The sequence below is a fragment of the Ambystoma mexicanum genome, chromosome 4q, assembly GCF_040938575.1.
Source record: "Ambystoma mexicanum isolate Mex_15411 chromosome 4q, UKY_AmexF1_1, whole genome shotgun sequence".
Taxonomy (NCBI): domain Eukaryota; kingdom Metazoa; phylum Chordata; class Amphibia; order Caudata; family Ambystomatidae; genus Ambystoma; species Ambystoma mexicanum.
In genome coordinates, this window is record NC_090928.1 from 70,128,270 (window position 1) to 70,142,934 (window position 14,665).

Sequence of the window (14,665 nt, forward strand, 5' to 3'; positions counted from 1 at the left end):
TCTTTGTATGTGTGTGTGCTGTATTCTGTGTAATGAGGGAGTGTATGATGATGGGTTGGCGTGTGAATGTGCGACTGCATGCAAAGGTTTTGGGAATGTGTGTGCACGTGCGTTTGTACTAGGACGTGGCACTCATTTTGGCATAGGTTGTGCATCAGCCAAAACCAGCAATCTCATCTCTCCATTCACTCCAAGTAGAGGGCTCACATCCAGGCCTGCATCTCTGGAGTTCTAACAACACAGCTGAACTCTTTAAAATCTGCAAGGAACTAGCCAATCCATCTGCAGTCTCTACCTCACCTCTTCCCTCACAGGCCCTATGCACTGGCCACCCACTTCACTGCTGAAACTCAGACATCCTGAGTTTGCTCTTCCTCCCGCCCCCTGCGACCCTAGGCCCCTCCTCCACGATACACTCTTTCCTCTTTCTCTCCTATCACAGCGGTCAAGGTCACTAGAGTTGTCCGCTCTATGAAGGTCTCTTCCAAAGAAGATCTCTCCCTGTACTTCCAGAACTATTAAGGACAATATTGGCTCACTTGCCCCTGCACTTGCTGATTTCGGGAATCATTTCTTGGCACTGGTTCTTCCCCTCTTCATTCAAGCACTCCTTTGTGTGCACCCTCCTGAAAAAAGCCTTCAGCTGACCCCTCATGCCTGGCTAACTAACGCCCTATCTCTATCACTCCCTTCTTTGGGAAACTTCTGGAGAAGTTGGTCTTCCCCCAACTGACTCAGTATACTGAACTTGTTGGTTGCCTGCACGACCACCAATCTGGATCCCGAGCACCCAGAGGCACGGCAAATGCTCTCCTGAACACACCTTTAAGAATTGCTTGCATCTCTTGACTCCAACTCACCCGCTGTTCTCACTCTACTCAATCTCTTCTCTGCTTTTGACACGGTCAACCACTCCATTCTCATAAAATGGCCCCATGATATCCTTGGTATCTCGGTGCAGGCACCAAACTAGCTGACCATCCTCACTGATCGTCCCTCCCAGGTTATCCGCCCCCTCTATTTCCACGTGTAGCATTCCCCAGGGCTGTAACCTTTCACCTTGGATCTTTAACACCTATCTCGCCCCTCTTGCTCACCTTATCTCCACTGTCTCTCCACACTTCCAGTGTTATGCAGATGACACCCAACTCTTCTTCAGTCTACCCTCTGCATCTCTTCCGACTTTCTCTGTCATTCCTGATTGCCTGTCTGTTATCCACTCTTGGTGTACCTCCAATGATCTCTGTCTCAATGCCATAAAGACTGAGATTCTTCCTATCAGGACTCCTGTTCGCTCTTTTCTCCCTTCACTCTGGCCACCCTCGATGGGCTCTTCCCCCTCACCTTCCTCTGGAACCAGAAACCTGGGAGCTATCTTTGACACCGCTTTCTTTCATTCCTTACATCATGGACCATGCAAGAAGGCCCATTTCCAACTCTATGCCCTCAGGGTCATCCTCCCTTTCCTCACTTTCCCCCAGAAGTGTAATGTCTCCAGAGCTCTGGTACTCTCCAGGCTGGACTATTGTAACAGCCTCTTCCTTAATCTACCTTCTTCTTCTCTCCGCCCCTCCAGCTAATACAGAATAGTACTGCCATCCTTGGCCTCAGGCCCAGGGACTTTATCTCTCCAGTCCTAAAATCTCTCCACTGACTCCCGGTTGCTGCAAGGATCAAATTTAAATCCCTCTATATCACCCATAAGGCTGTCTGGGGCCAGAAACCGCGCTATCTGCAACTTGCTCTCACTAAATACTCTCCTTCCATATCCCTCCGATCCTCCAGCTCCAACTTGCTGCTTGTCAAGCGCTTATCTAAGCAGAGAGTGGGCGGCTTGTTCCCTTTCTTTGGCTGGCTCCCTCTTCTGGAACAGCCTCCCCCTTCCTCTCCGTCTTGAGCCGGATCTACTCAAGTTCCACAAGCACCTCAAGACTTTCCTCTTCTCAACCCTTCCCTCTCTCCCTCCCATGCTAAACCCCACAGTTGCTGTGATTGGTGGCGTTGGCCCTTATGTATCCTCCTGGCTCCCAGCCTTTTCCAATTGCCCGCAGCAGCCGCCCAACCCCACCCGCTCCGGCACTTGCCTTTGGGCACCAGTGGCCTGTGTTGTCTCACAGGCCCTGCACTTATTATATTGGCTGGTGACCCCTTTTCCACCAAGTGGTCTCTGCCTGGCACTTACCAGTTGCCTTTGCAACGGACACTCCGGCACTTCCCCCCTCTCTGGAACCTCTAGCATTTACCCCCTTGCCCTTTCCCCTCTCTCTCTGCACTTGCATGCTCCAAACGTTCACAAGGCCTAGTAGGACCGCTCTTTAATTTTATTCATCACTATGATCATATTATATTGTCTTACTGTTCCCTTGTTCCCTTCCCTTTGCCCTGCGGGCGCTTTGAAACACAAAGTCTTGATGTATAAGCACCTTACAGATGCCCAACAAAATAAAAGTAAAGTAAATGTCCATGCGTTCAAATTCTGGCATTGATGATTATTGGCGGAAGTCTGTTAATAATTCATGAATCATGACTCGTCTGTCCGGGACAGTTTTAAGATAAATTACAGAATGTAAAGTCATAAAATAACATCTTGGCTATTATTTTTAGTATGACTCCTGATTAGTGCTAGTCCAGGGTAGTGCAGACTTTTTCATATCCAAAGCCCTGTTGGGGCGGGCATAGAATGAGTCAGGCATTGTATGGAGAATGTTCCCCAAATGCTCTGTAAACATCTTAGAATTACTACCTATAGAAATCAGGCATCTCCAAATCTGATTCCCAAGCCATATCTACTCCATGTTTTCAGGATATCCACACAAAAGACCGTTCAATGCAGTAAATCCAAACCAGAGTTATTTATAGTGCCAGTGGCTAACCTGAAAGTGAAATGAGGTTAGAGCACTGAAGCACATCAATTGACGATCTCTGGTATAGATAGAGATGATAACCTTTTTTATACGCTTTTATAGTGGGAGAACTGCCTTTATTTATTGACAGGGTTTATCCCTTGCAGAAAGGATTCTTTCTGTTATGTTTATTACCCCCCAAGCTGCTTCATGCAGAATGTGGTGCCCCACAAAATTCCAATGGCTGTTTCAGCCGTAGGAGTTTGCAAAGTTCCTGGGGTGATCCTGAAACACATATGTAGCCGGGAAACATTTATACGACCGGCAGTAGCCGTGCAGGTATCATTTTTTTTCTGGCACCCGCGAATGGGCAATTACCGGGTCATTACGGCCCCGCCGGACCCGGTAATTGCCCATTCGCGGGTGCCAGAACAAAATGCTCCCCATTCCCATTGACCCTGATAGGGCTCAATGGGAATGGGGCGGTTGGATGCACCGGCACCATTCGTGAATGGTGCCGGTGCATCCGACATGCTCTGCTCGCAGGTGGTGGTACGCCCGCCAGGTCAGACCTGGCAGGCGGGAAGTCACCCGCAAGCAGAACTCGTAGTTTGCCGGTCTGGTAACAACGGTACCGGCAATCTTAGCGGGACCGTTGTTACCGGACCAGCAAATTTATAAGGGGGAATGTCTGGACGAGTTGCCCATGCCTCCATTCAGAATTTCAAATTAGTGAAGGAAATACTGAAATGCTGAAAAATACTGAAACATCAGATGTTCATATAATGACTATTTTATATGCAATGAACAAAATACGTAAACAGAAATTGTATTGAGTGCTTAATGTTTTCCAGGAAGCTTTTGATGCCAGACCGAGTAAATGTGACAATGGGTCTCTTTACGACCCCGGCGGCCGCGGTATGAACCGTTCATACCGGGCCGCCACATTCTGAGTTTCCTCGCGGGTGGCAGTATGCACGTCTGGTCTGGCCAGACGTGCATACCGGCACCCGCGAGCAGACCAGGATGCTAACAACGGACCCGTCATTAACAGGTCCGTTGTTAGCATCCTCCCCATACCCATTGAGCCCTATGAGGGCTCAAATGGGAATGGGGACGTTCCGGGTCCGTGTCCCGAAAATGGGATTTACTGGGCCCGCAAATGCCGTAATGGCCCAGTAAATCCCATTTTTCGGAACCCGGACCCGAGTTTGGGGGTAGCCATGCCACTAAAAACGGCATGGCTACCTCCAAACTCGTAATGAGGCCCATGTATTTAAAGGTTTGTAGATGGTAGGTACACATGTTGCAAATGATCCTACATTTTACAGATTAACTGTTTCGCTATACTTAATTTGTTTCCATCGGTTCATATTAATAATTCACATACTAAAGCTAACAAATACATTTTCTTCTAAACAGATTGAAATCGTACCCACTTTTGGGTGAGTACGAAGAACCTGAGAAAATGTCCCTCGCTTCCAAGATGAGCCTTGTGTCTAGCAGTGTCCAGCAAGCATCTTCAGCCATGTCACAAACCGAAGTACACAACAGGAAGAACCAGAATGGTGTCAGAAGGGAAATGAAAAACATTCCTTGCAGTGGTATTAATGGGGAGCTGGGCCAGAAGGGTTCACCTACTTTTCGAAACAAAGAAGCCCCACCTATTCCTCCCAGGGGCACATCGTGGCACCTATCAAGCTCGCTTACGGTATGCCCTCCCGCTTACGATGTATCAACTCAAGAGTTAAGCTGCAGCTGGGTATCCCAACAGTGTAAATCCGGGAATACAATTGGCAGTACCGACTTTCTGAACAAATCCAAAGCTACTTCTCAGGCAGGCCCAGGGATGTCCTCAAATGATGTTGGCAGGGGTTCTAGCTCTCCGTTTTTAGACAAGAAAGGTATCGGCTCCAAATGCAATGGAGACATTCGCCAAAGCCCGCGGTTGCACAGAGATGGCAAGCTTGGGAAAGAAACTGATAGCTCCTCAATTGAAAGTATGGACTTGAAACAAAACACTACATCCCATGCAGGCCTGAATCACATCAACGGATGGAGTGCTAATACAGCCTTGCCACGTGATGATGAAGTTAAGTTTGGGGAGAACCTTGAGCAATATTTAAGTGGTGGAAAACTTGCAGCAAAGACAGATGAGTTTAACAGGATTGTGTTTCAAACAAACAAATGCAGCAATGCTTTGCAGGATAACGAGCAGTCCCTAATGTTCACTGGCAATCAGAAACATTGCAGCAATTCACTCTGTAGCTGCAGAGATAACTCTGTTGACATTGAAAATGCAGTTGGCGGGTCAAGTCCTAGCCCGTCAGCATGTAGGAAACTGGGATCCTCTTGTCCTGTTGGCAGCATAAAAATATCAGGGCAGCCAAAGCACATCAATGGCTTTCACAGCAGTAGCAGCTATCAACAGATGCTCTACGAGCATGATTGGAGGCCAAGCAATTTATCTGGTCGTCCACGATCAGCTGATTCTCGGTCCAACTATGGGGTTGTTGAGAAACTTTTGAAAAACTATGAAAAATCTGCAGGGCCTTCTTTGTGCCACGCTAAGGGTCCCAGTGGTAAGCGGACATTATCTGGTTCTGTTTGCAGAGACAGAAGTTCAGAAACCCTGAGCCACTACCTGGAAATGCTTCAGATAGACCAGCCAACACCGGAATTGCAACGAAACACAGCCGTGTCATCCAGGCATCCATGTAAGCAAGAAACTGGAAAATTGAGCTTTCCAGAGGTAAGAGATTAATTATTTAAACAAACTTATTTGGGTGTGTTTAGGTGCCACGTTTGCTTGTTTTGCTCTAAATGTTTTCTAGTTGGAAAGGCTGCTCTACAGTCAGTTGACTTTGTGCAGTTGATGTTGTTTGGTCCTTAGAACACAGAACTTAAAAACATTCTCCCAACGCAATGTGGGATTACAGCAATTGAAGCCTTCTAGAACAGGAATTGTTGAAACTGCGCTTTTTTAACTGCTTGTGAGGTACAAGATGGGGCTCGGTTTTCTGAATTGAGATATGCAAGAGTTCTTTACAGTAATAGTTCCCGAAAGGAGACAGGGAACCCATCATCCCCACATCTCCCAATTCTACCAATTCAAGGGACACCCAATCCTTTTGACTAATTGCCAATATAGAATATAGAAACAAGTATATCTAGCTATATAGAACATTGTAGATATTGTGGATGTATAAGTCTCTGTTTTTACTGACATGCGTTTGTGATTGTTTCGTTACTGAAGTGTTTTTTTCACCGCCAGAACTTATTCACTTTGCACTACAGCGGGGTCCCACATTTCAATGAGAGGTGCCTGATATTTTTGCTGGACTCCAAAACATGCCAACCTGGAGAGGTTATTACAATCAGTACTAAAATGATAGAATGTTCTGTTTAATACAAGTGGGTATTATGGGGGAAGATCTGGAAAGCTGCATTGAAATATATCTGTAATAAAAAATAGCCAAAATGTCTACTGGGCCATACTCCACTTTCTCGTGCGCAGCTGTTGAAGATTTGTAACCAAGTGCACAGCTTTTAGTGTGCATCAGTGTCTCCCACAACCAATTCTGTCTACCGACCTTAGTATGCAACAAATGATACATTGAATGCCTGCCATCACTAGAAAAAGGGCCACATTTCTCAGTTGGATGGCGGACCAGTATTAGTTGTAGTAGAAATCTGCACTACTTTGAGTGGCAGCACTAGAAAACATGTCCTTCACCCTCAGATCTGCCAAGCCCGCCTGTTCACGATATATGAAAACTCATTCAACAATATTACAAAAGTAAGGCACAGTAGGAGTTCGAACAAATCTTCAATTCTTTTGAAATGTCTCTGATACTGTGTGAGGTGTGCTGAAAAACTGAGAAACACTCTTCTTATGGGAAACCATCTGGATCACATCTGCAATGAGATGCCAGAGTCCTTGGGTGTATGCTATACTTCAAATACTGAACTGCCTCATGCATCCCCAATGTAGTTATAATGATCTTGTGTGATAATGATAAAACTGAATGGTTTTCTCACATTCAAATGGTGAAAAAATGTACTCAGGAATATCTAGACTGAGGGTAGTAGTGGATCATGGACAGACAAATGTCCTAGTTCACGCAAAAGCCTGAATCGACCTTTGGAATATATAATGGGTTATCTTCTTTTTTTTTTTTTTAAAGGAATGTAAGGTTCTGTAGCTCACTAATACTACTGTCCGATAAACAGTCACAAACAGCTGTCCTCTTGGCCACTATTTTCCTGTATTAGAAAGGATTTGAAAAACAAATATGTGAACATAGCACAGCCTTAGAGTATGCACCCCTATACTGTCAGTGATAGGATAGGAAATGGCTATGGATCAAATCATAACTCAAAGATAAACAATACCTTTAAGACACAACTGATTTTTCGATCATAATGCATGGAGACAGCGTTTTAATCATAGTGTACAGCAGACATCATGAACACGCCTTCTTGGGCTTTTTCCAGGCTAATAAATAAGGTCACTACTCTGTGTAATCTTTAAATACATCAAAGCATTCTCTGTTGAGTACGTACTCCTTCAATCCCTTATTAAGTACAACTAATTTCAACATGTATATATATAATTCATAGTATTGTGGTGCACACTGTAAGGCAGTAATATGTTCACATATTCTGACTTAGCATAGGGTTTTATGCTATGGCTTTTTCACAATGGCAGCCCTACACCAATACGCGTGTTCATCTATACACTTTACTAACCTAATTATAGCCAAGAGGCGCGGTTACATAAACTGACAACCCAGCTTTTTTGCATAATATTTAAAAACAAATTGCAGGAATACCTAAACTGTTCATCAGTTCCCTGAGTGGGAGTTATTTCCTGACGGGATGACTTATATGCCTTGATCTGATTGGCCTCATTTGTTTGGGGCAACTACCCATGTAGAGAAGTCTTGACAAACTGATCAAAGGAGAGTATATCAGGCATTGAGGCCAATAATAGAAACTGGGATACTGTCCTTCATACTGTGGTCTTGTGCAATACTTCCCAGTTATCACAGCTAAAAGAAAAAGTTTTAAATGTGATGAACGGGTAGTTCTTCTGTAACTGCTTTTTTGAGTTAATCAGTTAAAGAATTGAAATATTACCCACCCTACACTATATAAGATATCTAATATAAGGTAATAGTATTGACTACAACAAGTTGTTACAAATGTACTGTGTAAGTATAATGGGCCTCATTCTGAGTATGCCAGTATCCTGGCGGTAGAGCCACCAGGATACCGGCAACTGGTACTTAGCTTTAACGGCACCCGTGCCGCCGGATTACGGGTGCCGCGGAGCAGTGTTAATCCCCATTCATGGAGTCCCATAGAACTCCATGGGGGGATTTGCCATCGCTACCGGCAATGCCGGTAGTGGTAACAAGAGCTTTTTTGGCCGGAAGGGCGCCTGTAACCCAGGTGCCCCACTGGCACTCCCGTAGTCGGGCGATCTGGTAAAATGACGGTATCCCCGGATACCTGCCCTTTTTTATCAGACCGCCCGAATTGGAATGAGGCCCAATGGGCTGCTGTGCCTGTTCTTTCATTTATGCAAGACTTTACTGATGGCTGACAGTGACGACAACATCTTTTTTTTTAAAACATATTTTTTATTGATTTATAAGTAATACAGAAAGTAAACAATCCCCCGATTTCCTAACCCGCCTCCCCAACCCACCCTCATCCGGAAGAGAAGTCCTTGTTCAAAAGTTCTCGGGATCGATTAAGAAGTGAATAAGTCCGTTATTTTTATGGAGTGCGGGCACCACTGAGCCATATAGTCTGATTGGAGATATTCTAGTACTCCTCCCCATTCTTTTGTGAAGGAGCTTTGTGTTCTTTGGAGATTGTGTGTTATTTTTTTCATAGACAATTGGGACCAGACCTTATGTAACCATGTAAACAGCATTGGTGGGTCTTTTTTCTTCCATCCCTGTGCAATCGTGGCCCAGGCAGCTATGACGAGGCCCATGAGGCTCCTCGATGGCGCCTTAGTGAGTGTATTGGCATGTTACTCTTTGAGTCCGCAGAGCCAGATTTTCTCAGTGAAACGATCCACTTCTGGATAGATCTTTTTCAGGTCGGATATTACTTATGTCCAGAAGCATTTGACCTTTGGATCTCTGGGGTGTAGTGCCATTGTATGATGATGTTGATCCACATTTCTTTGGTTTGGACTGCTCGGGTCAGTTTGGAGATATTTCGGCCCATAACGACTGCCACTGCTGTGTCGTGATGTCTTCTCCCAGCGTCTTTTCCCATCTTTTCATGTATGCCCACTTTATGTCTCCTTCCTGTGTATTTATGAACCCATAGAGAGTGGAGACTAGTTTTCTGTCTCCTGAGTTGTTAAGGAGAAACTTTTCAAAGGCGGTAAGTTCCCTTGTCGCTGCTTGAGTTATCTCGGGCGTGGTCAGCCAGTGTCTGAGCTGTTCATATTTGTATCCTTCCGCATTTGTGAGGTTCCAGAATGATTTGCAGTCGGCGAAAGATCTCACCTCCTTAACCACAAACATTTCCCCAATTTTTCTGCATCCGGCTTCCTCCCAGTTCTCGTATGCGCCTTGCTCTGTCCCTGGTGGGAATTGCGGGTTCCTGCAAATTGGAGTAAACGGGGCCGTTGCAGTGGTGATGTTTACTTTTCGTGTCTGCTCATCCCAGGCATTCACCGTGGCCTTCATGATCTCGCTGATGCGCAGGGTTGGATGCCTGTGCTGCTTTGGTTTCCATAAAAGGTCTTCCAATGGTGTTCTTGCGACCGCCCTGTCCTGAGTCACCCAGATCGTTCGTTGATTGTCCCCCAGCCATTCTATCAGGATCCAGAGTTGTGCCGCTTGGTAGTAGTTCCTAAAGTGTGGGAGCACCAGGCCCCCCTCCTTGATGTGGGACGTGAGAATTGTTCTGGCTACTCTGGGGGGTTTCCTGTTCCACATGAATGACGAGACTGACTTTGCCAGTGCTCTGAAAAAGGAATCGGGGATCCTGATCAGGAGGGATTGGAGGTAATACAGCGTTTTAGGGAGGATGTTCATTTTTATCGATTGGATTCTCCCGCACCAAGAAATATTCAGGGGACTCCACCGCTCTAAATCTTTTTGAACTGTGGCCAGGAGTGGGGGGTAGTTTCTTTTATACAGTGCCTCTACCTTATGAGTGAGAATTATGCCCAAATATTTTATGCCTTCCTCCGCGACTTTTAAGCCCATTTGCCCTGCTTCCCTTTTTAGTGTTTCACTGCTCCCAGCTAAGATTAAAATTTCTGACTTTTTCTTGTTTATTTTTAGGCCCGATATGTTCCCAAATGACTCAAGTAGATGGATCGCCGCAGGGATGGAGTGGGTTGGGTTTTCGAGTGCCAGTAACATGTCATCTGCGTAGGCTATTACCTTATGTTGTCTTCCCGCCATCTCGATCCCCCTGATTTGGTCTGATTCCCTTATTTTAATTAGTAGGGGTTCTAGGAACAGCGCATATAGGAGTGGTGATAGCGGGCAGCCCTGTTTCGTTCCCCTAGAGATTTCCACCCTCTCCGTGATCTCCCCGTTTTCTGCTATCCTTGCCGAGGGGGAGGAGTAATTGGCTTTGATCATATTAATATATTGATTCCCAAATCCCATGTGCGCCAGTGTTTTAAAGAGCATAGACCATTCTACACAGTCAAAAGCCTTTTCGGCATCTAAGGATAGTAGTACTGCTGGGGTGAGGGATATGCTGATTTTTTCTGTTAAATGGACTAGCCTTCTCGTGTTGTCGTGTGTCTGCCTCCCTGGGATGAATCCCGATTGATCTGGGTTAATTAAGGAGGGAAGCAGCGGGGAAAGTCTGGCTGCCAGGATTTTCGTAAATATTTTTGAGTCTAGATTAATCAGGGCAATAGGTCTGTACGAACCCGGGAGGGTGGAGTCTTTCCCTTGTTTGTGAAAAACCAATATTTTGGCCTCATTCATGGATGGGGTAACATTCCCACTATCTTTAAAGGTGTTTAGCAGTCTAGTGAGGAAGGGGGCAGGAGGTCTTCGTATTTTTTGTAGAATGGGGCTGTGAAGCCATCCAGGCCTGGTGCTTTGTTGAGTGGAAGGTCCTTTATTGCCTTCTTCACTTCACTTTCAGTTATCTGGGCCTCAAGTTCCGTTCTGGCTTCTTCTGGTATATTCTGCAAGGGGATCGATGCCAGGAATCTATTTTGGTCAGCTTCGTCCGGGTGTTCAGTGGCATAAAGATTCTGATAGAACTCCCTGAATGTGTCCCCTATGTCTTCGGTGCGCGTCAGCAAATCACCATGTGCGTTTTTGATGTTCCGGATGGTCATTGATTTTCGCTTCGACGAGAGTATTCGAGCGAGATATTGGTCTGCCTTATTGGCTTTTATGTAGTATCTCTGTTTGAGGTATAGGAGAGATCTCTGGGCTTGTTTGCTACAAAGGTGTTCGAGTTGTCCCTCTGTGTGTTTGAGTGTTCTTTTTAAGTCCCTCGAGGGGTTTGCCATTAGTTCTTCCTGGATATTTGACAGCTTCTTTCCCAGTTCTGTTTCCCACTGCTGTGTTTGTTTATCCCTTGTTGCTTTGATGGCTATTAGATGGCCCCTCATTACTGCATTGAACGCCTCCCATACAGTGCTCAGGGAGACCCAAAGAATTCTACGATTTTGTCCCTTATGGATTCTCCCATCACTGGATCTGACAGTATCTCCTGTGGGAGTTTCCATCTCCATATTCCCTTTTCCTTCCTTGGGGTCGACAGATCCATCCAGAGGGTGCATGGTCTGACAGAGAGATGGGTCCTAGCTCCATGTCTTGTATTTTACCCAGGTTCCCCACTGACACCCAGAAGTAGTCAATTCTTGACATCGTGTTGTGAACGTGCGAGTAATAGGTGTATCCATTGGTTTGACCTTTATGTTCCCTCCATGCATCACACAGAGCCATACCTTCCATTCGTTTTTTAAGACGCTCCGATGGGGCGCCCTGGTGGTGGGGTCCACCCGCACTCCGGTCTATCTGGCGGTGCCAGGCCATATTAAAGTCCCCTCCTATAATTATTTCACCTTTCGCGTACCCCTCAAGCCTCCCCATTGTGTCTCTCAAGAAGCTATCTTGGCCCGTGTGTGGGGCATAAATGGAAGCAAGTGTCAGTGTGGCGTTGTGTAGTTTGATATTGGCGAAAGCGTATCTTCCTTCCTTGTCGGATTGTTTGTCGATCACACTTGCTTCCAAACTCCCTTTCACTGCGATCATCACCGCTGCCCTTTTTTCAGCTGCATTGGATTGTGCAATTATATCGTAGCCTCTTAGGCGTATTTTCCCCCTATCCTGGGCTTTAATGTGGGTCTCTTGGAACAGTAGCACTTCAGCCTTTTCCTTCCTTAACATGTTCTCCACTTTTTTCCGTTTCACAGGGGAGTTCAGGCCCCTTACATTTAAAGTTACGAATCTTATCTTCCCCATTTCATATAACCTATCTGGGTGTGCTTTTTGTCCGAGTTAAGTATTCCCCCCTCACTTCCGGAAGGTCCTCCCCCCCAAACTGTAAAATTGTCCCCCAACCATTAACTTTATTCCAACTTTGCACCCGAGGAGGGCCCGGGTACCTAAGGTAGCTCTGGCGTTTCGCCTATCGCTCCCTGCCCTCTGTAGACTCGAGGCTAACTTTGCGGGGAGTCCTAAACCCCACGTCATTCCCTGACCTTGATGTGGGTGGTTCCGGTTCCTCGCCGGGCCAACTGAGTCTGTTAAGTACGAATTCCATCATTGGGTACTGTTCCGCATACCATGTTCAGCCACATGGCACTGGACCTCTTGAACTTGTAGATGCGCGTCCTCTAATTTGTTTCGTTTGACATATCTTTTCCCCTTCCGTGCCGTTTCCCTGTCTGAATATCCATGATGCTTAGCCCCTCTTTCATGGTGGTCACCCTCCTTTGCTTTCCTTCCCAGTCGAACAGCAGACCAAAAGGGAATGTCCATTTATATTTTATCTCTCTCGTGACCAGTTCCCTTGTGAGTTTGGCCATCTCTCTTCTCTTTAGGAGTGTTACGGCAGACAGGTCCTGGAATAGCTGAATGTCCACCCCGTTCATCCTGATTTGTTCTAGCTGCCTCACTCTCCGTAGTATAAGTTCTTTTTGCGGGTAGGAAGATAGAGCTGCCAGCACATCTCTGGGTCTCTTTCCTGGTGCCCCAGTGCGTTTCAGGCCTACTCTATGGATGCGGTCGATCCCCACTGCCTCCGAGTCTTGAGCTTCTATGATATCACTGAAGACCTCCTGCACCGATTTCCTTAGATCCCTGTCCATGACCAATTCTGGCATGTTTTTAATGTGTATATTCGATCTGCGGGACCTGTTTTCTAGGTCTTCGCACTGTATTTCCAGATTGTGGGCCAAGCGAACTAGGTGCTCTTGTGTTTCGCCGTTCTGTAGAGCCTCTTCTTCTGCGTTTTGCACTATTTTTTCTAGGGTGTCTGTCCTTTCTTCCAGGTTGGCAATGTCGTGTTTAACGCCTTGTATTGCCTGCTTCATGTCTTGCTCGATTGCTGCGAATTGGACCTGAACCGTCGACATTAGCTTATCTTGTAGCTCTTTAAACCAGGTATGCATATCATCTTTTGTCAGAGGTAGGTTGCTAGAGGTGGTGCAACCCGCTTCCGACGTGTTCATGGTCTGCACGGTTGGGTCCTCCTGCGGTCTACTCTTCCTCGAAACTGGGGTCTCTACTGCCCACATCTGTATAAGGCTGGAGTCCTGTTTGGAGGGCTGCTGGTTCTGTTGGGTTCCCCCCCTTTCCCTTTCGCTCTAGACATAACCTCCTCAAAGAGCACTGCCTCTGTTCTCGCCCGTGCCTACCCCCTCTCTTGTTTGATGGTTGTGCAGAGCTCTCTTGAGAAGCTGCCCTTGTAGTGTCCTGCTGCGTGCTTCGCGCACTTTCTTTGTGCTGCTGGTGGTTGTGCTTCTCTGTCCCCAGTCCAACCTCTGCGTATGCGTTGAGTGTAGGAGGGGGGGGATGGTCCTCCCTCGCTTTAGCTGTGTTGTCAGGCCGTCCTATGAATCCTGCTGCCTGTTTTGGCTGTGTGGGGGGATATGGGGTCCCCCGGCGTTATGCTCCCAGAGTTCGTGTGCCGCTGGGGCCGAGGGGGGGATCCGAGGGCCTCACCTTCCTGTCCACCGGACTGGGGACTGCAGCTGGTGCCCCTCACCTCAGGGCGTCGGCTTGCGTACGGTGCATCTCCTGGATCTCCCCCGCACCCTCCGCGGAGTTCGCTGATGTCGGTGGGCGCCGAATCCGTCCCTCGAGGCCGCCAACTCTATGCTCGTCCCCACGGGCGCTGCAGTGCTGGGGCTCCCGACAGTACTTCCCCGTTCCAGACAGTCCGTGCCGTCCGCCTCCTCTTTGTGTCTATGGGGGGGCCAGGCGGTCCGCCTCGCCCTGCTTCGTTCCCTCGGTGTGCCTCTGCCCCTGGCTCTGGGCCGCGTAGGACGGTTCTTGGTCGCGGTGGGGGAGTGGGGAACTCCTCTCCGCGGCACGGCTGGGGGTCGAGGTACGGGGAACAAACTCCTCCCGTGTGCGTCCAGTGTCTTTGGACGATGCTCAGTGCTAGATGTAGGAACTGCCACCCTCCGGTTCGTCGCTTTTTGTGGTGCTGCTGAGTGGCCCGGCAGGAGCGAGACTTACTCACGTCTCCCTGCGCCGGCGGCCATCTTGGAATCGACAACATCTTTTAAGCAATTAAACTCAGCCTTTCCTAGTGAACTAAATGGATGCAGGAAGCCTTGTTATACAAAGGTCTGT

The 14,665-nt window shown here is 47.2% G+C and overlaps 1 protein-coding gene across 1 annotated transcript in view; it reads left to right on the top strand.

Annotated features, from left to right (window-relative positions):
- Positions 1–14,665, top strand: part of KIAA0408 (KIAA0408 ortholog) — a 118,515-nt gene that overhangs the window by 82,916 nt on the left and 20,934 nt on the right. Inside the window, exon 7 of the mRNA XM_069607498.1 lies at positions 4,266–5,595. Within this exon, the coding sequence (XP_069463599.1) occupies positions 4,266–5,595 (1,330 nt within the window). The remainder of the gene's footprint in view (positions 1–4,265; positions 5,596–14,665) is intronic.